The 26796-nt window shown below is 40.4% G+C and overlaps 1 protein-coding gene across 1 annotated transcript in view; it reads left to right on the plus strand.

Moving 5' to 3' along the window:
- Positions 1-4204: 4204 nt before the first annotated feature.
- Positions 4205-26796, plus strand: part of lmbrd1 (LMBR1 domain containing 1) — a 63076-nt gene continuing 40484 nt past the window's right edge. The window contains exons 1-6 of the mRNA XM_075477715.1: positions 4205-4293; positions 7967-8143; positions 9297-9360; positions 20762-20859; positions 21645-21712; positions 23855-23943. Coding sequence (XP_075333830.1) covers positions 4228-4293; positions 7967-8143; positions 9297-9360; positions 20762-20859; positions 21645-21712; positions 23855-23943 — 562 coding nt within the window. The 5' untranslated portion in view covers positions 4205-4227. The remainder of the gene's footprint in view (positions 4294-7966; positions 8144-9296; positions 9361-20761; positions 20860-21644; positions 21713-23854; positions 23944-26796) is intronic.

Here is a 26796-nt window from a genome sequence, read left to right on the forward strand (position 1 = left end):
GCTAAGCAAGTTCACATCAAAAACAATGTAATATTATAAAATATAACTGGAAAATAATAGTAGGTGTCATACAAACACCTTAGGAACCATGCTGTTGTCAGTCAAAACAAACAAAAAAAAACATGATAAAAAAAGCTATGCTGTTCTTTTCAAATAGTTGACAGTATATTTAATCGAACAGACATCTGAATTGGTTTACCTAAATTCCAAAAGTATGTTCACTTTCCCACACAAAAAAAAAATACCTTGAGAATTCCTAGCTGCTTTTAAGCTCCTGCTGTTGATAGTTCCAACCAACTCACTCTCAGCTGATACAAAACTCAAACCATCTGTAAAAACTGCTGAAGTGTGGACAGATTAAGCTGCAGCAGCTCCACAGAACTGTTCTGATTGCACAGATGGCCGTAACTTCAATGATAGGAAAGTCAGGTGTCACTCCAAGGGTGCTCTGTCATGAAGTCCCAAACCCAAGACAAACCGGCAGGAAGTTAATGTAAGTGAAGACTGCATTTTAACAAAACCAAAGACACCTCCAAAGCAAGGAAAACCAAGAACTAAAGTCCAAACAAACTAGAAACCATAGTGGGATAAAAAAACAGGACTGACTGACTGAGAAGAGGCAACTAATGAGGCGGATCTAACAATGAACAATGAAATCCAAGCGCTTATAAAGCGCTTTTCTGGTCTAGTTGACCACTGAAAGGGCTTTTACACTACAACCCACATTCACCCATTTACACACACACACTCATACAGCACGTCTTTGTCTATACAATGTTACAAGCTACACAGCGCTTCCTTCTCACACACATATGGAAGCATCAGAGGCAACACGGGCTTCTTGCCTAAAGGCACTTTGACATGTGGGCCGAAGAGGCCAAAAATCAATTCGCCGACCTTCTGATTGACGGGCGACTGCTCCACCTCCTGAGCTACAGACGCCGCAGAGTAACAGAGAACAGCTGTCGAAATACTGATAACAGTGAACATGGTGGAGAACAGAGAAAACAAAACTCACCAAAAGACCAGAATGATGGATTTAAAACTACAGAGAATACACAACACAATATACAAAACAAACTACTGTACAGAGCATAGAAATAGAAAAAACACTTAGTAAAAACAGAGCAGGAAAGAAAAAAGCTGAAGGAAAGAACAATGAGAGAAAAATTAACAGGAAATCAGTGTAAGAGAAAGTCCAAACTGAAACACAACAAAACTAGACCATGACACACTCTTAGCAGGCTCAAAGCTACGATGCCCACTCCGACAGTACAGAAATGTCGATTGACTGCAGAGAGACCTCTGGACCAAATATGCAATATAACTTTATGATTCTGTGTTTCATAATTATCACCAGAGCACAAAATATTTTGGGTGTCACTTTTGATGCAGAATTCCTCAAAGCTGAGCACTCCTCTTAAAGTTTGAAACATTCAGTATTTACCTATTTCCTTTGAGGGTCTTCATTAAAATGTGTCCATTCAACGATGACAAAGAGCATTGATCTTGTACTTATCTCAGAGTGCATTAGATGAGCTCAAATATGAATGTGTTTCAACATGAGGAGCTTTGAGTTTTTACTGGATGTACACATACGTAACCTCAGCAAACATTATTGTGTCAGACAAAGGGTTGCTTTTGTATCTGTACTCTAGGCTTGCGATGGAGCACTCAGTTCACTATTGTTGAAGAGGTTTAGAGGCAAAACACCTGTCTGTTTCACTGACATGATTTACTAAACTGACATAAAACAAAGCACCAGACAAAGAATTCATATTGTGTGCCACTAATTTGTATGCTGACATAACATTTGATGTGTACCTTTCATGTGCTCATACAAAAGATCAGAAAAGCCATTAAGCAGTCTGTTTATCACTTCTGAGAGCTCACCTGCTCATGAAAGCCCACGATATGTAGACAAAGATGAAAAAAAATGAAAAGACACAATAACATGTACATTTGGCCTGCAGCTACACCACTGTAGGGTTTTCTAGAATTATTAAATGTGTCAGTGTCTTGAGAGTAATATGAAAGAAAATCATTTGATGGCAGCCTTATTGGGTTGGCTATGAAATTGGTTCTCTTTAACACTGACCAACATTTAGCAATTTATGTTGGTCATGCAGACAGTAAACCTTCAATAGGTAAGACTACTTTATATGAGCTATTCAGATAATATCACTACAACACTGGCATCGCAATCAACAGAGCTATATTTGAGCCTAGTTGCCAGGGTTATCATTACACTGTGTTTAGCATAAAATGCCTTTTTTTAAAGTAAGAGATTTTGCAAAGAATTTCACCATTACACAACTTTACAGCATAATCTGCTACCTGAAACTACCCTCGCAGCTACCCTATTGTGAGCTTTATATGGCCACCAGTTTACAAGGTGCTTTGCATAAATTTACCTTTGAAGGCTGACTGCACAACCTGCAAATGACACACACGCCATGTTAAGGTCAGTCAATGTTAAGGCGAGGCAGCTGAACAGAGTGAAGTCAGGTTAGTGGGCATGATAGGGCCATCCTGAATAAAAGACCTGAAGAAAAAATACAAGAAAAAACAGAATTTCTCTTGCTTTCCACGCTATATATTGCACACACAGAATCAGCAGGATCTGATCCCACAAACCTACATCACACATTACATGGAGAGAAACATGTAACATTTTTCAATGTTTCAATGCTACGTATTCATCGGTCAGATGGGTGTGTAAACCTCCAAAACTTTCCATGACAGACAAAAGTGATAAAAAAAAAGACCCACCTTCAATGTGCAAGTGAAAAATGGGTTGTGAACATATTTTACCAGATCACTTATTTTTTCCAATGGGTACATAAATCAGATACTGTCTGACTATTGATTTGAATAAGATCAATTCAATTAATTCTCTGCACTCTGGTTGTTCAGCTGAGAGGAAACATATTTTAGCAAGTAACACCAGTATTACTTCCTGTTACATTATAATGTATTGTAAAACTCATGCTGGTATCAGTTCAACAGTTATTATTATTACTGCTATGTTCAGGTCCACAAATGGAAATAAAGCTACAAAGTACACCCGGATAAAGTTTCAGCGACCCATTTCCACCTTTTTCAGCTAATTTCAAGCTTAATGGACCAGATAAGTTTTTGCCCTTTTACTTGAGTAATACTGCATGCGAGTAAGCCGTTTATCAGTTTAATTAATTTCACCAACTCAGGTAAGGTAAGGTAAGGTAAGGTAAGGTGACTTTATTTGTACCCGAAGGTAGATTTGGTTGCAGGTAAAAGTAGCAAAAGCTTACACAGACAGACAACACAGTACTGACATCAGTAACAATAAAAGCTTGCACAAACAACACAATACTAATGACAGTGACAAAGGACAATAACAAAGCAAAAACAAGGACAACACTGTTTATCTATGCTTTGTAGACTATTATGTGTGGCACAACTTTTGAATTCAGCAAAATGAGTCAGAGCGTTTAACTGGCAGCCCAATTGTCCTCAGTGTCAGGTTATATCATGTATATATATGGACTTTTTTTTAGCCAACTGGTTAACACAGGTGCTGCCTTTGTTAGGCATGTCTTCAAAGGAAAAAATACAATTATCATCTAAACATAACCCTGTGGTTTGACTTTGATGTGAAACCACTTCATCTACCATCTCGAGCATGTGTGTCAGAAGATTTATTTTCATGTATGAAAACACTTTATCTATTATTTGTAAGTATCATGATAACTATGATTTATAAGATGTGTGCACTTAAAGTATTCTTACAAAATAGTACTGTATGCTTTCACTGCAAAATGTTACAAAGTTAAAAACAAAACACCGTTTTCCTTTTGCACAACGATGAGAGACATGAACTTACAAGCTTAAATACGCTTTTAAGATGACGAGTGCAGGGGACAGGACTTTTACGCCTCTTACTTCAACTCACGAAAAGTTATCTGAGTACTTTTCACATCACTGACATGGCTTTCTAACTCTGTGGTGAGGGTATCGCAGCCTGGGTGCCTTCTACATACTGTCTGTGCAAAAGTTCTCATACACTGGATTGTACCTATTGCCTCAGACGTAATTTCAAACTCTCCAGATCGTGACTAAGCAAACCACTGCTGAACTACACTGAACGTTCTGCGGAGATGGGCTGGGGCAGAGCTATCTGGGCTGGGGCTCGCACGGTGTTGACGTCACCAGGAACACGTGGGTTTGTTATTACAGGAAGTGAAGATGGCGGCTCAGTCGCCCCTCTCAGAGTCTGTGCTCGGGTGGTCAATTTTCACGATTGTACTTTTGGTAAGCATCGACGAATCTGTCTCAAGGCTTCATAAAGTAGCGGGGTGTTAGGCATTTAGCTTCAGAGGCGTTAGCAGCCGGAGAGGTCGCTTAAATGTTGTGTAATCCTGCTCGACTGGGCTACGGCGCATTAACGTCAGTACTGGCTTTGGATTGGTTTTAGCTAACTTTAGCCATGACACATTTATGGTACTGTTGTTTTGTGGAAAGTCGGCATAGTTGTGTTTAGTACGTGTTTTTATTTCATACTTTTGGAAAAAGTGGCTGAGATAAACGCCGCACAGTCGAGAAAGGGGGCGGGTGTTCCTTGTTTCACTTAGTTTGTTGTCTTAATGCGTTGCTAGTTAGCTGTCAACACTGGGTTTCATTATGTCCATTTCCGAATAGATTATTTAGTACTGCTGAATAAAGCATGCGGTGCTATTGACCATATTCAACCTTTATTTCCTAGTCAGAAATGATGTCTGACACATCTAGAAATAACCTCAGAGCCCGGCTACTGGAATTAATGCTTTAAAGTTATTCAGCCAGGTAATCTGCGGCCATATTTAGCCCTCATTATCTCTGCTATCATTCACAGTCACATGGGCTGAGTACGAGGCCCTCCAAAAGAATGCCCATATGCCAACAAAATAGACTTGTTTGTCCAGCAACCCCTCTATTTGAACAGTTTTTTTTAAAAGACCTTATTTGAATGCAAAACCCGCGTCTTTAACTAGTGAAACAAGAAGCAGTCGGGGGCTTAAGCTGCGGGCCTTTAATTGATTGATCTTGTCTGCGAATGGAAAACCTTGATCTAACGGAGCCTTTGTTTTGCAGTGTCCTCACTTCCTTCAGCTTGTGTGTCTGGAATATGACCTTGTAATTTTGAAGCCCATTGCAGCTCATTTTTTCCAACGGTAGTTTTTTTCTTTTTCTTTTCCCGTTTTTAAAGTTTGAACCACATGAATTCTAAAGGATAAACGTTTTGAGCTGCTTGTTTAACCATCAGCTCTGTGTAATGTGCTGTTATAGCTTAAGTCTGGAAAAGGAGGGTGATGTAATCAGGTTAGCTGCTCTAGAACACGTGCAGTTAGGTTAATCTAAAAAAAAAAGAAATTGCACAAAAACTCTTTACTTCAATAGAAACACATATGCCATTGTGTCATCTAAGGACAGTTTTACCATATATGTTTAATTGCAAAGTTAGCCGATTCTTGCATCACAATATAATTTTAAGGGAATCGAATCTTTCCGATTTAAGGTTCTACGAATCATTTCCACTGCTGACAACTTCAAACCGTTCACATGCCGTGAATCTGAAAAGTTGGCTGACTCACTTTGATCCATGTCAATAGTTCCTGGTGCTTTGTGGACGTGACATTTGTGTCTCACGCTTCTTTTTAGTTATCTTACATGGTTATATCTTGGATTCAGGAGGTGCAGTGTGGTTTTCGTCCTGGCCGTGGAACAGTGGACCAGCTCTATACCCTCGGCAGGATCCTGGAGGGAGCATGGGAGTTCTCTCAACCGGTTTACATGTGTTTTGTGGACTTGGAGAAGGCGTTCGACTGTGTCCCTCGGGGACTCTTGTGGGGGGTGCTCCGGGAGTATGGAGTGCCGGACTCCTTGATATGGGCTGTTCGGTCTCTGTATGACCGGTGTCAGAGTTTGGTCCGCATTGCCGGCAGTAAGTCGGACATGTTCCCTGTGAGGGTTGGACTCCGTCAGGGCTGCCCTTTGTCACCGATTCTGTTCATAACTTTTATGGACAGAATTTCTAGGCGCAGCCAGGGCGTTGAGGGGGTCCGGTTTGGCGACCTCAGAATCGGGTCTCTGCTTTTTGCAGACGATTTGGTTCTGTTGGCGTCGTCGGGCCGTGACCTTCAGCTCTCACTGGAGCGGTTCGCAGCCGAGTGTGAAGCGGCTGGGATGAGAATCAGCACCTCCAAATCTGAGACCATGGTCCTCAGCCGGAAAAGGATGGAATGCTCTCTCCGGGTCGGGAATGAGATCCTTCCCCAAGTGGAGGAGTTCAAGTATCTCGGGGTCTTGTTCACGAGTGAGGGACGAATGGAACAGGAGATTGACAGGCGGATCGGTGCGGCGTCTGCAGTGATGCGGGCTCTGCACCGGCCCGTCGTAGTGAAGAAGGAGCTGAGCCAGAAGGCGAAGCTCTCGATTTACCGGTCAATCTATGTTCCTACCCTCACCTATGGTCACGAGCTGTGGGTAGTGACCGAAAGAACGAGATTGCGAATACAAGCGGCCGAAATGAGTTTCCTCCGCAGGGTGTCTGGGCTCTCCCTTAGAGATAGGGTGAGAAGCTCGGTCATCCGGGAGGGGCTCGGAGTAGAACCGCTGCTCCTCCGCATCGAGAGGAGTCAGATGAGGTGGCTCGGGCATCTGGTTAGGATGCCTCCTGGACGCCTCCCTGGTGAGGTGGCCTGGAGGAAGTGGCCGGGGACAGGGACGTCTGGGTCTCTTTGCTCAAGCTGCTGCCCCCGCGACCCGATCCCCGGAGCAGCGGAAGATAATGGATGGATGGATGGATGGTTATATCTTGTGTTTGTGCAGATAGATACACGTGGGGGTTTCAAACCCTCAGTGTCCTGTTCATTTATGTTGAAATTGATTGTTGATTCGTTGTTGGTAAGGTGCACAAGGATGGTATATATTACAATTTTCCTTCTTTCAAGTGTAGTGAGAAAGTAAAAAGTCAACAGAAAAAAAAGTTAAGTAAAATTGTGTCTACTCTTAGGTTTCAGTCATTTTTTTAAATCATTAGTTGGCGTGCTGAAGGTTGTTTCCTCAAGCAGAATTAATCAGGAGAAGACACATTTTTGTGAAGACATAATGATAAACTTGATAATATATAACTCTGCAACACACGCCACTGAAGCTACATGTATTGCATGGTGATGTATAGAAATATCTTCTATTTTGCTGTTGCTTTTACGAGGGAGTATGAAAGTCTTAGAGGACAAAATGAGGGACAGAGATCTATTGTTTTATTTTGTTTTGCACTCGATAATACAGTTCAAATATCAAGCCCTCATATCCTTCTTTTTTTAATAGTTTTTCCATTCGAATAGGTTGAATTTTGGACACATTCATATACGTAATTCATAAGCATTCATAATTTCATATCCCGTTGCCTTTAGTTGTTAAAAGTTATTGTCATTCTTTAGGCAGCTGCATCATGAGCACTAATGCTGATTGTTGTATTTGATCTCAGAGGTTTGACTTCATCTTTGAGATGCCAGCCGTTTTCTGGAATGTTTGACTTTATTTAAAAAATAGAGAACTTTCCTCTTGGTTCATCCTTGATACATAGAGTCGCATGTTATCCCTGAGATTTCCACTTTGTGTTGTCAGTGCAAAACAGAATTGAAATCTTCCTGGTATTGTTTTGTCCTTACTGTGAACCTAACCTGTTCTTCAACATTTACATGTTTTGTTCCTTAAAGTCTTTTGCATTAATCTTATCATCCTTTCTGACACTACACAGAGTAGTTTCAATCACTTCTTTGTCTCATCTACTGCACAACGTTTCCCATATTTGATACGAACTTTTAACAGGCATCCCTCCAGGCGAAGGTATCATGTTATTCTTCATAATGATGGCACTGTCCACAACTTCTTTTAGTTTAAACAGTGAGTGTTTTTTTTTGTTTTGTTTTGTTTTGTTCAGGTAATCCTGGCTTTCTGTTGGATCTACATTCGAAAATTTCAAAGTCGGCAAGAGAGTGAGGTTGTTTCAACTATCACAGCAATATGTGCGCTGGCCATTGCTTTGATAACGTCCGCGCTCCTGCCAGTGGACATATTCCTTGTTTCATTCATGAAGTATCCAAATGGCACCTACAAGGTTTGTATCTGTTCCACTGACAGCCACATTGCAGGAAATGTGAAAAGAAAAATGCTTAGTTTTTATGAAGTTCTTAGACAGTTTAGACTTTTCAAATATAAAAGTAAACTTTGCTTTGTGTGGGTTGCAAACTGCTGATTTTCACGTCCGTCTTACTGATCATGTTTACTGATCAGGAAGATAATACCTCACTTACTTAATCTAAAATGATTTATTGCTGGCTCGAATTTCCCCTTAACAATGTTTATCAGATAAATGATTGGGTTTCCATTAAATCAGTGATTTGACCCTCCAATCATTTACAGAAGCTTGACACACAATCACACAGACCTATTCATTTAGGCTGCTGCTGTCATTTAGAGAAATAAATTCACAAAAAAAATCTTAACTATTAACTAAACATTCAGCTTTGAGTTATTCCATTCATAGCTGCAACTTTTGCACTCGCCTCTGTTAGTATCTGAATTATCCTTATAAACCTAGACAAACAAAAATGTCAGAGCATAGCTATGACCCACAGAGTTCCTAACATGGCATGGCCTACTTTTTTTCCGGGAAATGTCCAGTTTTTAATTTAACTTTAATCTAATTGATGCTTGCTGTCATTCGGCACAATCAAAAAAAATTTTTATTAGTTGGACCCTAAATCAAGAGTTTTAAAACGTTAACATGTTCCTACGACAGTAGTCTTACATAATTGAAACCCTCAAAGCCAGACTAACGAACCCAAAAAAAAGCAGCTGGGGGTCGAATTGCTTCGGCATTGATACACTCAACCAGATTCAAGCTGGTTTAGGTGCTCTTTACACACTCTTTACATGCTCCACAATTCCTGTAATAACAGGAACAGAAGCCGGTATACAGAAGCATGTTTAAAGCATAAATCGATTTGGTCCACGACATAATAGGTGAACCAGAGGAAGCCCAATACTAGCGAGTAGAAACGGGGCATACCGTCACCTATTATCAGACATGCTTCTGTCCGGAACTCGATACCCCTTCACTGAACAAGGACAGTGGTCCAGTCAAATGACGTGGTCTGACTCTAACCGTAGGTCTGCTTATCTGAGCTGGTAACTGTACTGATTGATTGTTACACGTGTCAGTCCCCGTACTGTTGAGCTTAATGGACTTTTCTCTTGGCAACATCCAGGAGTGGGCAGCAAACAACGAGACCAGAGGGCAAATTGAAGACACCGTATTGTATGGATATTACAGTAAGTGCTTTCTCTTAACCAATTAAGAGATGAGATTGAATGGATGTTTGTCGACTAAATTGTTATAAAAGAAAAAAATAATAATAAAAAATCTTTATAGGAATTGGTGTTATTTTGTTCCAAATATAGGTACGGAACGTCACCGTCCCATGATATTCGCTCTGTCTTTTCTTTGAACTGATAGCAGTGCCAATTCAATTTTAATAACACCTGGTGCCCGACTCACTTGCACAGCAGTCCTCGAGGGTTAGCACTCCCAGTCTGGGATTCACACTGGCTCATTGTTTGTCTCAGTGGTGACTCATTTTCACACAGAGTTATTCTGCAGGTCTTTAGAGTAACTGTAGCTGCTTATCCTACCTGCTCTGGGAGCAGTTTATTTCAGGCTATGACTTCAGGATGTATTTTTGTTCATACAATGGCTCACAGATAATGGAGCACCATTCTGGCCTTTTCAAAAACTAAAAGATAAAGGGAAAAAAAACATGAAAAACAGGATTTAAACAGGATGTTTCGATGTATTGAAAGGTACCCATAATGTAAGATTGATACACTGTTGGGATGATAGTTCTTTAAATTGACCAACCTAGATTCTAAGTATTGAGTCAAATTGCATTTGTTTTCTTACACTAATTAACTTGTGGTGCAAATGTTTAACGCATATATGTGTATATATTTTCTATGTTATACCTAATTATTTGTGTTGCTGTAATTACCCCATTGGGAGGCAATAATCTCACCCTGCAGCGTACGCTGCTTTGGACATACTGATGTTGCACGTGACTGCTCATTTGTGACAAACTCTTTTGCCTTAACGTGGAGGCAGGCAGGACAGAAGAGGAAGTTCCTGTGTTTGCGATCCGATTATCACGATTCTAAAGGTTGTTTGTCGGGGTTACAAAAATAGAACTGTTCTTGTAGGTTGATTTTAGGTTGTCGTAGTTCCTTTTGTGAGGTCAGTTTTGTGTGCCGTGTCACACAAAAACGGTCTCAGTCATCGTCTCTGCAGTGTTACCGACGGCAGCTGTAGTTTGAGCTTTAGGTGTCGTTTGAAAACTCATCATTTGCCTTTTTATCAATAACCTTCAGTGAGGCGAGTAGAATCGGATATATCAGAATTTGAACCATTCGGTTCAGCATAATGCCACTGAAAGTTATCAGGAGGTCAAATAACATGTTTGATTTTGACTAAATCGCACACTGTTTAATTACAGACCCAACCCACATATGCTTCAACTTGCTTTATATTATACGTCATCTTATTATTGGGTGGGTTCTATTTGATGGTTTTCTATTGCTTCAAGAAATGTGTTTTCCAGCATACTTTCTTTCTTTTTTAAAAAAAATTTAATCTAGGGCTTACCAAGGCTCTTCAATTTTTCTTTTAAAGATACAGTCACCCAGTATACATTTTTTCTTTACTGGGCTTTTTCATGATTCCTGAAATTATCTTGTATTTGATAAAACATTCTTTGCTTAGCTTTTGGCTTACTGTGCTGCATCATGAGCAGGCTTTTCGAGCATTCATTACAGTATCTTGTACTCGCGCGTCATATTGTCTTGCTGTTTGAGTGGATTAGCCTCGTCCTCATGAGCTGCTCCCTGACTCTAGTGTTTGTATGGTTGCTATTCAGTCACACCGTTTGGCAGATAAATGACAAACTCTAAAGCTTTTAGTGCCACTTAAAGTTCTTCATGATTGTCATAATAAAGGATAACACAAGTTGGTTGTCTTTGTTGAGAGCAATATTAGTGATGCCAGAGACATTAGATCATGTGTTTTCTAACAGATGCATGCTTAAAGTGCCTGTCGGCTAAACTGTTATGCACCGTCTGTTAAAAAAATGCCAAATGCAAAGAAAATGAGCTGTCTCTGCCCAGACAGCCCAATAAAGATTCAAAAAGTGTCCAAGTGGCATATTAACATCAGAATATTGAATTTCAAAGCCTGTGAGCACTAGACGTTAGGCCAACATTCAAGGGGGCCACGGCATGTTCTCCTCTGGACACACACAAATACTTACATAAGGATTTCCTCTTTTTATTCCTCATTTGGATTAGACATCCACTTCAGTTGAGACTCGGCTTTATAGAGTTTGAAAAAAGAAAAATAAGGACTCGGGAGGCTCAGCCTTCTGTGCAGGGTTATGTGTCCTGTCAGTAATTGAATTAATTTAATGGCCAAACTGCCTCGAAACCATGTTTATTGTGCAATGGTTAAACCCATGAAATTTGTCACACACCAGTGGAAAAGCAAATGCTTGATTTAGTAAATGGCATTCAAAATACACCAATCAGTTACAGCATTGAAACCACTGGCCTAAAATTATGTTAAAGGACCTGTGTTGGGGGGGCGGGCGGGCGGGCGGGTGGGCGGGCATCACTTGATGCTTCCTGATCAAGTGATCAATGTTATTCACTTCAACTAAACGTGGGTCCATTGTTGTTACAAGGTGGATGGATTTGGATTTACTCAATTTGAGCGCAGTCTATCTGACTATGGCTGGATGAGTCTGAAGTCTTTTGAGCCTGCTTTGTAACTTTTTTTAGGCTTGGTTTTAATCAGTGGATTGCACAGTGGTGTGGTGGTTATCACTGATACCTCAGAACATCCTCTGCCCCCCCCCCCCAAAAAAAAAAATATAAAAAATTCATGCATGTTAGGCCAACTGGTAATTCTAAATTAACCCCAGGAATGAGTGACAACATGCAGGGTTATAGTCTCTGTGTTGGTCCTGTGATAGACTGATGAGCTGTTGAGGGTGTACCTGATGGCAGCCGGTATAGGCATTGCAATACTCATTACACGCCCTTTTCATACCAGTCACAGAAACAAAGGGAACATGTGCTTAGAACCTTTGGCTGCAGATGGGGAAGGATATTTCCTTGTATGCCTACAATAGAAAAAGTGAAGTCTCTCAGTTTTTATTAATATTCTGCTTCTTCTTTGAACATGATTTTTGTTTTTTTTACTAAAGTTTGGTCACTTTTTAAGAGTTGCAAATACATTGCACAATTACACAGCAAGTAGAGCAGAGTATTGACACATCCTTTACTTTTTACTTTGCCCATAGTCCATTCCCCTTGTTCTGTGCGGTTTTTGTTACTCACTAAAATGCTGTTATTTGCTGTAGATGATGCACCGCAATTTGATTTTGATTAGTGATGTATATTTTTGTAATTACATGCCTCTGCCATGTGTAGATGTATGTGAGGTATGCTGGGACAAAGAACAGCTCCACTTGTTTGAAAGCTGCAGCATAAGACCAAGTATAGAAAAACCTTCACAGTCGGTTTAACCACAGCTGTGGATGTGCATGTGAAAGCTGATGAAGTCATTCCTTTTCTTCCAGCACATGGCTTTATTATTTGCCAGTAGGTGGAGACCAAGCTCCACGTGTGACGCACGCTCTGCCTCCTTTCAAATCTAACCTTTAAAGTTGAATTTTTCAACAGGAAACAATTGGCAGCAATGTCCACTTGCATTTTACAAAAGGTGTAATTACAAGGTCGACGTGGTTTTATTTTTCCTTCAGTGAAACATGTTTTCTCCGAGGTCGACTGCTCTCTATTCAGTAGTGATCATAGTTAATAAGCATGTGCATGTTTGTTGATTTGAATAGCTCTTTTTATTTCTCGTTTGTCTTTTTTCTTTGCTTTTCTTTCTTTTTCTTTTTCTTTTTCTTAGTTTTCATTTAGTTCATTTCTGTTAGTTTTTGTTTTATGTTCAGTGTTTTCAGTAGAACTGGGATCTTGATTTTGATTTGGGATCAACAGCGTTCATGACAATCTTGGTTTTTAGTGTTCATGTGTGCAGACCACTTGGTGTTAAATGAATTTTCCAATTTACCAAAATTTTAGTCAGAGTCATGACTTGGTTTGCAAGTTTGCAACATCGGCATATTCCCTGTGTCCATCAGAGGGGAACATAGTGACCTCACGACAGAAAGAAGATTATATCATTCAGTTGTACTTGTAAGGTACTTTTCTTACGCTGAATGATAAAGCTTTCAAGAAGGTAATTCGTCCCACATAGTCTCCCTCAAAATGGGCTTCTCATATACTCTAAAAGCTGGAATTGGTTTAGAAACTACTCGTTATGTTTTGTAGGCTTATCCATAGTCAGTTGTTGCGATGCAGACGATCCCCGCACCCGCAAGTTTTGTGCTGCACACAGATGTCTGAAGAGAGGCCTGTGTGGGCTATTGTGTACAATCTTTTTTGTGTGTGTGTTTTTATTTGAGTAAAATCTTTGTTGCTCAAACCCTTTCTATATGTAGTAATATATGTATTATAAAATTTTCGAATGGAGACGGTAAACTCCTTTTGAGGGAGCTTGCTTTTCAGGTTTTAGCTTGAAAGCTTAGCTTGCAAACTTCAGATTGGTCCATTTATACATTTCCTTGGACTGTTGGGTACTTCAAAGCAATGGTGCATAAGACCCTGGAGCAACAGGATGAAATACCCTTGGGCCTCCTAAATAAATCATTGGCTGTCTCTTCTTTTTTTTTTTCTTTTTTTAAATGCCTTTTGGTTAAAAGAACCTAGAGTGGATGCGGTGCTCGTATACGATACAATAGCTTTTTTTTTTCTCTATGATTTTTGCACGCCCACATACGCTGCCTGAACTTCATGTGGAAGTGGTAGCCCTGCACTTCTTTTGAGAGCCTTTTGGAAAACATTGAAGAACTGCTGTAATATTTTTGAGTGCAGCTTTACGTTCGAGGGCTTCCTGTGAGAAGAACATAGTCGAGAAAGCACAGCAAACGGAAGGCACGACCTATAGCTCTTTATATCTAGCTTTGTCTGCCTCAAAATATTTACATAAAATAGATTTTTAGATCATGGACAAAATTCGAGGCTTGAAGAATCCCTCTTAGTGATACAAGCCTCTCTTATGATGACTAATACTGATTTTCTGAAGCTAATATACTGCCTAATATGCCGTCTCTCTTAACCCATTAAGACTTGACCCCTCTTGACCTTTTATGCAAACTGCATTACTCATATGTTGCATTATGTCTTGATGAGTTAAGATCATCCAACTATAAATGGTTTCTGCATTTCTTTATAGTAGCAGTGATGTCACGTAATGTTCTGTTAGTTATTGGCTGACAAATGCACTTGTTCCATCCTATCTGTAATAAACTAAAACAGTCTCTTTCCACTTTAATCTAGTCACATGTACGACGATCTCCCACAGAGAAAATTAGCCGTACGTATAACTGTGCTGAGAGTTGCATCAGTTGAAAGCCAAATTGTTTCCTGTTTGTAGCTCGACGTCGCATCTCAATTGCTCAAAATTTGGGGGCCTTCCTTGTCTCATTTCATGTCATGATGCACTAAATGTTTTCTGTTGATAACTGGTGTGGACTGACAATAATCAGTCCATTGTACTACAGATGCATGCTTTTTTCATATGTGACAGATGTGGTTTGCCAGTGTCTAGATGAATTAAGCAAGGCTTTTCCTGACAAAGACATGGAGTCCAGCACAGAACTTCTCCAGGCCATAAAGGATTGTTACTGGGCCACAAGTAGTTAGGCAAAGAGTAATACCATGTATAACACCAAATGCTTATTGTTCCGTGATGACATTGTATGCAGCATAGTCTGCATGGCTGCCCTCGACCTCTATAGAACTTTGAGGACAATGAGTGGAAAGGGGCATTTTTGAGTTGTTCCAAACACGAGTTGGGCTTTTTAACAAAACTGCTTAGCTATCCTGATCCACCCTAATGTTACCTGCTTCACTTCTGCAGCCTACGGGTGTCGTTGCTTCATATGACAACAGATGTGTCATTACTATTATGTTGGACTACTATGGTGGAGACTATGCAAAAAGTCTCTTAAAAGGAACATGTTTGGGTTTGCTGTAGGTATTAAAGCACAATCACATCCTCACATTTAATCATCAATAAAGATCGCTGAAGACGTCCATTATGTACCATCAATCCCATGCATGTGCAAAATGGACATTGTGCAATTATAAAAGCACATTTCAACTCAGAAAAAAATCTGTGCAGTGCCCTCCATAATGTTTGGGACAAATTGGGTCACATGTTCTTTTTAGTTCCCCCTCTGCCCCTGAGGATAAAATTCTAAATCAAACAGTTCAAATGTGATTGAAGTGTACATTTCAGACTTTAAAGTCATTTTCATATATTTCAGTTCCACCACGTAGAAATCGCAACACGTCTTTTTACACGGTCCCCCTCATTTCACGGCACCGTAATGTTTGTGACAAAGTAATGGTAGCTACATTAAAGCAGTCATGTTTAGTACTTTGTTACATGTCTCTTCCACACAATGACTGCTTGAAGTCATTTCCATTTGTTAGCTTCAAGGAACTCTGGTGTTGCTTAAGCAGCGTGTTTGGGATCATTATCTTGTTGCAGGATGAAGTGCCGTCCAGTGACTTTGAAGGCATTTACCGCAACTTGAGCAGATAAGTGTTTCTATACACCTCAGAAGTCATTGTGCAGCTGCCATCAGCAGTTACCTCACCAATGAAGATAAGTGTGCCAGTATCTGTGGCAGCCTTACATGCCCAAGCCACAACACCCCCATCACCATGTTTAACAGATGAGCTGGTAGGCAATTCCTTTTCGTGTCCACGCTCTCTTCTTGCCATCTCTCTGTTGTTCAGAAACTGTATTCTGGCCATCCCATTTCTGTCCATGAGGTCTTCTGTGGATAGTAGTCTCTGACAAAGACAGACCTGCCTCCTGTAGACTGCTTCTGATCTGTCGGACAGGCGTTTTTTTCTTTAACATAGTGAAGATTCAGGAGTGTCATTAGGAGTGGAGGTCTTTCTTGGCCGACCAGTCCCTTTACAGATTGCAGAGCTTGCCAGTGCATTCTTTCTTCTTAATGAGCTTCCAGACAGTTGATTTTGGTAATCCTGAGGTCTGATCGAAGTCTTATGGTTTTACCTTTTGTTTTTCAACTTCATAATAGCTTCCTTGACTTTCATTGGAACAGCTTCCCTCCTCATGTCCAACAATGGCAGCTACAGACTCCAAATTGTAGAAGCAAGCCTAGGTGTCTTTTTCCTGCACTAACGAAGCAATGAAACACACCTGAATAATCACAAATACCTGAGAGGGCAACTGAAATGAATGGCAATGACTTTAGATTAAAGCCTGGAATGTGCACATCAATCACATCTGAATTATTTGATTTAGAATTTTACACTTCGGAGGAGATGGGGGTCTCAAAGAAATGGAGGGCACTGCATATTCAGAATTAAAACTGAACACCTTGATGCTGAAACTGAAAAGAGGTCCTCACTATGACCCTTGAATCTGCATGCATGACTCTAATAACAGCTTGGAGCACGAAGCCCCGATAGTCAATCAGCAAACAAACATTTGTCTGCTCTCACATTCGGCAGAAACACCTGTCAAATTCAAGTTTAATTTTCACAAATGTTTCATTTGGCGTTTAACCCTCAAGTAAGTGGGCGTCCTCTGCCGTTGCCTGAAAACGAGGCTGCAAACCTGCAGTGTTTCACCGCTCAGAGAGTGTCTGTATGACAGGCGTTTTAATCCGCTGCAGGAGTCTATTGTCAGTTACTGTTTGTGTGAGAGACCCCCCCACACATTTATTTTTTACATGAACTGTAATGCATTTTGCTTGCTTGTTTGCAATGGACAAGCATCCAGGTTCTTACACTCCCGTGGACATCAACAGGAGACGCGAACATGGCTTCAACATATCTCATTAAGTCTAAAATGGTGCTTGATAAATGATAGCAATAGACAAATCCAGCAAATAATCGTGAATAAAAACCAAACAAATGGAAGAATAACTGTTGCTTTTGGTAACGACCTCACATATTTTCGTCAGCTGTCAGTGTTCACGGCCGCAAATCCTCCAGAATTTTCTGCCTTTTTCGATGAAATGTTTTCCTTTTTGCTTACTTTATTAGTAAAATGCAGCACAGAAACTGTGTAAAAGCTTTGAAACATTTGATTATGTGGCAAACATTTAATATTGGTCACACATTCTTTTCAGTAGCTATTCTGTATATAGAGTAATGGATGATTTATGGGAATGCAATATGACTTGCCTCACTATGCTGATATCCATGATGTTATGATTAATTTTACCCAATGCTTTATCCTTGCGGGCACTTACTAGTGGCCACATACTGTGCATGTTTTGTATTTATTGGCTCCTGGCACCGTCTTAAACTCAGTTTGTCTAACTGTAAATGAGTGTAAATGGATACCTTGGCAGAGCAATGAGTATGTGCTTATTGAAAGTAATGCCCAGTCATAGCAGACAAAACACAAACCGATAACGGCGACATTTATTTCTTTGTAGCGGAGAGAAGCTTTTTAAAAACGATGGTTCATTTCAGGGGGATATGTTTCTAAATGCTGCAGGATATGCTAGTTTTTTTCCTTCTTTGTCTGATTTAATTTGTTTTCCATGGGCACTTTGAAGTTCAAGTGCATTCCTGAGTGTTACGAGAAGAAATGCATCATCACAAGCAGCTTTTCAGTGTTATTTTTATTCATGTAACAGTCACCTATTGAGCCGTGTAGCCGTGTCTCATGCTGTCGAGTCCCTGAAAAAACATGAATTCAGTTGCTTCTTTCCTATCAGATGTCCATTGTAGAGGATGCCGTACTCGCCTTGTTATGACCCACCATGTGGCAAACAGAAAATCGTCTCAATGGCCGTGGACTGTTTGACTGACCCAAAAAATTACATCTTAAATAGGAGGTAGCTGAAAAGAAGAGAGCTGAGTGGATTGCTGTGTTTATCGAGGCAACTGGAATCCAGGCTCGGAAAACGGGGATTTGTCGTGAACCATTTGTGTGTTCAGTAAGTTCAGTTTTTAGCCAAAGTCATTATTTTGGACGCTTTGGTGTTTTCACAAACCTTGATTGCCTGTTTAGCATCCCCCATTTATAGCCTGTTTAACTGTAGTGTTTTTACGTTTAATTGCAGAAAGGATTCTGCAGAAAGTGACTTAAGATCAAAAGTTTGCTCCGAATACTATCGGATTACGTTTATTATCATCACTTTGATGGATGTTTAAACCACACTCTTAACCGGTCTTTCTATTGTTTATTACCAGGCTTATAAGTCAGATGCTTTCCCAAAGTTATAAATCGAGGAGGCAAACAGGAAAAAGTTAATTAGAAACCACGATAAAAGGGCACAAAGTGTACTCTCACAATGTTTTAAGCTGTTTCGTGACTGCTCACAGGTCATTTGAGCTAGATGAAGCTTCTTCCATGTTTACAGTTTTCAGTATGTTGACGCATAGGTGGAAAATCTCGTTATCAAATTAAAGGAAGTGAAAAGGGAAATTGATGTGTTCTTGGTCGCGTTTTTGCTTTTAGGCACGTTTTATTTTTGGTGCCTCTCGTACTGATCATTCACATTATCAGCATTATCAGCAGTTCAGCAATGTCGGCCATGTTGCTGAACGGGTCTTTATAACATGCTTTCTGCATGATATTTTAGGGCCGTCTTTAGGCGCCCCCCCAACACACATGCACACACATACACACACACACACACACACACACACACACACACACTGAATTCCTAATGCATTTCACTCTAGGTCTTTTCTCCATAAGAGCCAAGTGCTCTTATGTTCAGTCATCTAGATTGTGATCCGAGCAGTAACAGCACCTTTCAAAGGCTACGGATACTTGATGGAGGTCTCATTTACGTCTGGTATTAACATTTGATCTGTACCGAGAGTTCTTGTATTTACAGCTTCAATGCATTTTTCAAAAAATTATGGGTTCTGTCTACATTTTGATTCAGTCTTATCCCAGTTAGTCACGAGGAGCTGACTTAATTGTCAACAAACTAGAAGCACTTCCTTGTCAAAGGGAAGCCGTGCGGCTCTATGGGCTCTGTCTTTTTCCATTATCGAGCTAATATTAATGCTGTGACCTGTAGCCTCTGTCAGGTTTGTGCAAGTTAGCAGGAAGATGCAGAGATAAGTCTGCATCTCACAAGGTTCTGTGTGAAATTTTGTGTTTAAGAATGTGGTCATGCTGCACGGATCGCATTTGCAGCTGGGAGAGATTCAATCACAGTCTGACCCCAATGTGTTCTGAGTGCATTTTGAATTTACTTGTGTTGTTCTGGTCCAAATAATATATCTGATATACAGGTGAAGTAGCATGTTTTTTTTGTTATTTTTTTTATGTCTGCTCAGTCATGATCAGACACCAGTTGATAACAATGCAGCCTGGTTAATACTGCCGAAGCAATCAGTCAGTGGTTTTATGTGATAAAAGCTTTTCCGTAGCCTTCTTGAGAACAATATCTTCAACATATACTTGAGGTAAAGTACAGCTTTACAATTGAAACTTAGGGATGGGTTTCTTTCATTAAAAAACATTGCTCCTAAGACAGTTATGACACATCATAAAGCATGAGTCATTTGGACTTTGATCCTCAGCAGGTATTTATTTTCTAAGTTGAAGGTTGGTGAGCTTTAATACGATTTGTGCTTTAGCCAGTCTAGTTTTGTCCTACTTCTTTTGTTCCGCCATTTCCAACAACAGCAATTTAGTAATTTAGTTGATCTACTTAACCCAAAGTGCTCTGTTTTTCCTTATAAAATAGGATGTTTGGACTCCCTCAATGTGTATTTACATGCAGGGAATTTAACAGTTGTTTTACAAATGGATTTGAAAACGTATATTTTCATTTGATTTCAGAGAGCGAAGCCGCATTGGACCCATTTATGTCACCTGGCTTTGTACTGAATTGCACCAGTTATATCGTGTCATACAGTTACCAGAAGGACGTACTTATCAGTTTTACATCTCCACTTGCCCATAGGCATACTCTGCCTTAATCGTGCACTTTGGGGACCCTGCCCAGGTTGATGAGAGGCGAGTGGAGAAGAGTTGGCTGGTATAGGCTCTCATATGTTAGTCTGAATGGGATATAACAAATTAAACTGCTCCAAGGGGAAAGAATGGCAAAATTGTCACCAGTGTGTGCTCATTATCTTAGCAATCACTGGGTCTGCAGGGTTCCTTTGAAATAGGAGCAAAAAAGAAAAAGTAACTGATACCAGCGAAACAAACTAACGGTGAGGCTGAAATGGTGGGTTCCATTAGTTTATGTCTGTTGGATAACATGAAAAGCAGAATTAGAGCATATTCTTCACAGAAATAAGTTTTGATCGGAGCTACATTCTCTTTAGCCTGTCAAGAGAAACACGGTTCACTTCACTGTAATGTCAAAATGGCACAAGGGCAAAAATAGTGTCAACTATGACAAAAAGTACTGGAAATAAATCTGGTGACTTGTTTTGATATTATAGTGGAATGACAGCTGAAGTGTATGTGTATATGAAAAGTTTTGACTCATTCCTGGGCTTCCATTCTGTCTTTGTGTGCACATAGCTCTTTACTCCATTATACTATTCTGTGTCTTCCTGTGGATCCCCTTTGTTTACTTCTACTATGAAGAAAAGGACGACAACAACACCAACAAATGCTTGGTAAGAATGCACCTTTCTTCAACTACACACACCAATGTAGCCTGAGTGGATGCGCAGCTGTGGAATTCACATTCTATTCAGCTAATTCAGCCACACCTAGCTATCATTTTTTACAGATGTACATGTTACATGCACATACACTGTAGGATCACACAGATCACGTCTAATATATTTGCAGAGGGCTGCCATGTGTATCGATGGTTAAGAGGAGACTATAAACTTGGAAAAATTAAAAGAGCATCTCAAGATTTGAGTTCAAACATTAGAATTAGAACTTGAAAGCTTGTCTTGACAGAGGAAACAAAACTAACTAAAAGTTACAGTTCTAAATTGTTTTGGCAATGAAAATCGTCATATCATCCAACCTTTGTGCCGCTGTGTTTTCACTATGAATTGTAGGCCTCTTATACATATTCTCTCACATTGTACCTTTTATTTAGAAGTTGTTTTCACAGGAGGTGAAAAACCTCGCTTTAATTAGTGGCTTCCAAATACCAGCCAGAGCATAGCGTCTTCTCTCTTTGCCATTTGTCAGGTTTGAGCTGACAGAGGCACTTTCTCACACAGACGCTGACATCTTTTGTATTTTTTACTTTAAAAGCAGCTTGAATAGCACTGGGAGTGACGAATTATCTTTGCTACATCAAACTGGATCTTCACTGACTCTGTTCACCCACTGTAGTCCTTACCTAAATGGAGTATGACCCGCTTCCTGTGCTCACAATGAATAATAATATTTCACTTGATGGCCATGATTGACCAGTTTCATTTTTCTTTTATCATAGCAAGTGAAAAATGCTCTGAAGTACACAGTTGGATTCGCCATTGTCTGCGTGGTGCTGCTATTAATTGGGTAAGTTGGAGACACGGATTGCTTCTTCCGCTTCAGCACACGACAGGTAAAGGGGGTGTGGATGTATCATTGTGTTGAGTTAATGAGAGGAGAACCCGTTCAAACAGCTACAATGCCGTTTGTCTGGCAACGATAAACCATCCAGGAGGAAAAAGCTACACACCTCTAAAAATAGGTTCATTCTTGTGTGTACGAGTCTTAACTCAATTCAGTGAGTTCTCTAAACAGAACACAGCAGGGAAATATTGAATCCTTTACATTGACATTTTTTTTATTAAATGAACAAATGCAGTCTGTACTTATGCACACACTCAGTCGTGTTCTATTTCTGTGCAGATTTTACACTGGCCGTGCTCAGTAGCACCAGTGAAACGTAATAGATTTCCTTTGGTGCTGTGACAGCAGCATACCTTGAGTCCAACTAAAACGATTGAATGTGCTCTCTCAACCATTAAATAATGCCCCGGACGAAGGTTTATCTGGTTTGCGGAAAATAAGGGGACACATAACTATACTGTGCTACAGCATGAAGTTTGGAGGTGAGGACGTTTTATAGACAGAAGCAATTTAGCTGCTCTTTTACCTCATGAACTGGAACTGTTGCCGCTTTGTCCTGGCAATTGTTGCTGTGGTCCCTTGATTTCCACAGTGATTGCTTTAATCCCGGACTGCTTCTCTGATACCAGGATACATAACAGGTTTGTTTGTAACCGTTCAGGCAGCCGCTTTTTACCTGATGTTACAAGATGAGAAAACTGCCTGTCAACCCAATAACTTTAACAATAGTTTTGTTGTTGTTGTTGTTAGATGAGGACAATATTTCAAAATTGTACATCTCCTGTACAGTGGCAGGCAAAGTTTAAAAAGTTTAGTTATCCACGGTCTGCTTCTTAAAAGGCGTCTCGCTAAATATGACATCTTTTTGCCTCATTTTACAGATATTTGGGGTTTTTTTTTTTTTTTTTTTTTAAATTGTTTTTGCACAATTTATGAGTACAAAAAAAGCAAAAAAGATCACTGTAAAAGTTAAGTCACCCAAGAAAGACATATTATAAATGAAAAAAGCAAGATTTCACAGGGAGTTCAGTTTCAGGGTTAGAACACCACAAATAGCTTTCAGATCTGAGTTCTTGTATGATTGCTGTAAAGGCAAATCAAAAACCCTGTTAGGGCTGCCATAGACCTTCAGAAAGGTTTTAAGACTCTTGAACAGTAATGCATTGTTCTGCTGTGTGTTCAGCTGAAATTGATTTTTTTTTTTTAATCGTAATGGAGGAAAAACATGACTGAATTTCATGAAACGAGCTTCATGAAACGAGCTTCATGACGTGTTCCTTCATCAAGCTTCCCAACTGTTAAACACTGGAATGGATCGATCACGCTTGGGCCTCGCATTGTAGCCATTCGCAGATGGAACATTTCACTGGTAGAGGAAAGAATGGACTCCTTTAAATACCAGAAGGTTCTTAAAGCAAGTATCACACCATTGCACAAAAAGCTGAAAGTGAAAAGAGGAGGACTTCTTACAACAGGACAATACCTCAAAATTCACAATTCATTACCTGAGTAGGCATGAGTTGAAGTTTTAATCGTGCCCCCCTTGGCTCACTGACTTAAACTTAATTGAAAATCTGTGGTAAACAGGTGAAAGTCCAAAAAAAAAAAAGAACTCAAGTACTCTTAGATGGCTACAAAACGTTCTGATAATTCCCAAAGAAGTGACCGCAGACTGAACTGTAAAAGCTGGGGAAAACTGAATAAGTAAAGGAAAAAAAGAAAACATTTCAAAAGATTTCTAGTTAATAGCTGCTTGGAGTATGATTAGTGTTGACAGTTAGAGCCCAGACTTTTGAATGTTTCGGCCAACGATAACTAATAAGGCATACGTTGTTTGAATAGGAGTAGAGGAAAACTGCTTTGTCACGCATAACTAGTTACGGTCTCTCTATGTCTGTGAGGATCTGTTGTTTTTTCCTGTAGGAACAGCAATGATGACTTGAAGCTTTTCATAAAAAAATAACCTTGTTTTCTTCATTATCTTTTTTTGTGTCGGCTTAAGTTGCCACTAACTGTAGGCATATTCAGCGACAGAGACGGCTTAGAATCTGCGTCTGTCTAACCCCTTTTTTTCATTACTTTCAGAGCATTTGTGCCCCTCGAGGCCCCACCTGGTCAAAATTCCACTCAGTGGGAGAAAGTTCAGTACCTTCTTGAGGAGCTTGGCAGTAGTCGTAAGTAAAGTTTCTTTGTAACATCCTTCCTGTTATTTTCAACTCTGGTGTTGCTTGTGTAATTGTTACCATGACTTATATCAATATTGTTCCTGTTTCACTTTTTGGATGCTTTTTCCCCCTAAATAATCAATTATTGAGTAATAATCTGTGGTTGAAATGAGATGCGGGGTGTCATTCTCTTTCTAAGCTAAATGACAAAAATTCACCCCTTCAGTTAACTTGTTATTGCCAGTGTTTGTGTTGGTTGGTGGTGTAGGAGCGCTGGGATTCACACATTTATCTATCCCCCATCTATGACCCACTGGTCATGATTATTACTCTTGTTTATTGCTCCCATCCATTAGTCAACCTCTAAACTTTCCTACTTTATATTATCTACTTTGGTCCAGCTGTTATTAAGTTGTTTTGATCAATTTAGAGTTTAGAACATATATACTTTTTTTAAAATTTGGAAACATTTCTTGAGGTCTTCTTAAAATGCTGCGCTCCTGTCAAAATATCACTTGGCTTAAGCACAACAGCTGACTTCTCCCCCTTGTTAAAACAACAATCCTCAGACCAGCATGTTTTTCGGGATGGGAAGTGAGCATCCTTTCACTCAACCTCTCACTCCGACGAAGAATATATTTGTTCTTTGCTAATTTGAACTTTGAGCCTCTGTAGAGTGAAAGCTTCTCCCCACCACGGCAACTGCGGACTGAAAGCAAGGTGAAAGAAAGTTTGCAAAACAGAATGCAACTGTCTCTGATGTAATCAATTCGTCCACCTATTGTCATCCACTTATCCGGGTCGCTGAGGTAACAGGTTCAGGAGAGAATCCCAGACATCCCTCTCCCCAGTGAGACTCTGTAGCTTCTCCTGGGGGATCCCGAGGCGTTCCCTGACCAGAAGGGAAATATGATCCCTCCAGCGAAGCCTGGGTCTTCCCTGGACCTCCTCCCAGTAGGACACACCCGGAAAGCCCCCCTGTTGTTTGAACACACTCTCTGGGCCCCTTTCTTAAAAATGGGAACCACCAGCCAGGTTTCCCACTCCACAGGCGTTGACCCAGACCTCCTGGCGACATTAAAGAGGCCAAGACAGCTCCACCAAGCCCAGAGCCTTTAACTTCTCAGGGCGAATTTCGTCCATGCCCTCTGTATAATCGCCACCTTAATGTGCTGGAGGGGTTCGTCGACGACCCTCCCGGAGACGCTCTCCGTCACTTGCGTGCGTCGGCCAAAATTCCTATCTATCCGTCGAGTCGATGGAGACCGCAAGGGTTGTAATTGTTCGGCTAACAACATCATTTCCGGAATCACTTTTCCGGTTTAGCGCCTTCCTCTCAGAACAACAACACTGCCATTTTTGAAAGAGTTTATTGTGTTCCAGTCAATATTTGGTCAAAATTATTTGCATTTCAAAATCAATAAGCTCCAACAACAGTCTTTCTCTCTCGGTCGCCATCGTTCACTGTGAGGAGTGGAACGGAGCCGGAAGGTGAACAATCAATCAACGACTTCCACGATAGACGTCGCAAGATTGGGTCGATTAACGTAGCGGCGCCTACTGATCAGTAGGTGAATTGCCTTGCGTATCCGACATCCCGACGGAGAACTTCGTAAGGACGGAGAGCCTCTTATGTTGTCGGGGGAGTTGGCCCCTGGAAGGGTCTCCCATGTTAAAGTGGTCTTGGAGGAGGGGGCCAGCCTAAGAGCGAATCAGAGACCTTGATGGAGCGGCACCACACAACAAAAGTGACCTCGCCCAGAAAAGGGAAAGCAGGGGCGGCAATCCCCGGCGTCGCAAACTTGCTCTGATATAATCAAGCAACCGTATAACTTTAAACTGGATTGAGACCCCGAACAAGCAGAAGCCCCCAAAGAAGTTCGGCCATCAAGGCTTCATCGATAGGTTGGCGATCGTTTAGTTTTTATGTGTTCACATTTCGCTGTGTGCTCAAAACCGTGGCCACTGGTGGGCAATTTAATGCAATAAACATAATGAAGCTGTTCCTCCAGTCACACCACTAACACTCGGGCTCTCTCCCTGTAGATATAGTTACTTTATTAATACCACAAGGGAAATTGTTTAGCACTCTAGCCCTATAAGTTAGCCTCTCTCATCAACATAATGATGCAGGAGATTTACACAGCATAACTCAGTAATGCATGTATGCCATTTATTACTGCGTTAAAGCATTTTTTTTTTTATATCAATATTATTAAATGTTTGTACTTGATGACCTGCATCTTTTTTAGAGAGGTGCCAAAGACATTCTGCGATGTTAACATTTCCGCTTGTCTGAATTTAGGCCACAAAGAGCTGGAACTGTTCCCTCTTCGTGGCACAAAGTCTCATGTTGAATTTGACCAATTGGCAAAACAGTCTCATGCAAGGTGGCTGTTGGACACATACAGTCCTCTGATTGTTTTTGCCCAAACAGTTCTCTCAAATATCAAATTCATCCACTGGGCTTTTTATGTCCTCTGTGGCTGGAGTTGATGTAAGATGCATGCTTGTTCTGTACTGCTGACAACAGAACATTTCTGTGTGCAACTAGCCTCATAATTCCAGCAGGTTGAATGAGGACAAGCTGAACTTGTCCAATGACGTAACTTTACGCTGAATCTCTGAAGAGGTCTCCAAATGAAATATATATTCATACCTTGAGACACAAACAAAGTGCCAGGTTAGTGTTTTTTCACGTTTTTTTTCAGTTGGCTTCAGGCACTCGAAGGAACAAAACGGTGATGTGATTTTGAATGTAGTGCATTGCTGACAAAGTAACAAAGATTACATGTCTCAAGATAACATAAACTGAGGTAAGATCTAGCTAAAATGGTTTAAAAAAACAAACAAACAAACAAA

Source organism: Odontesthes bonariensis, chromosome 2 (assembly GCF_027942865.1).
Source record: "Odontesthes bonariensis isolate fOdoBon6 chromosome 2, fOdoBon6.hap1, whole genome shotgun sequence".
Taxonomy (NCBI): domain Eukaryota; kingdom Metazoa; phylum Chordata; class Actinopteri; order Atheriniformes; family Atherinopsidae; genus Odontesthes; species Odontesthes bonariensis.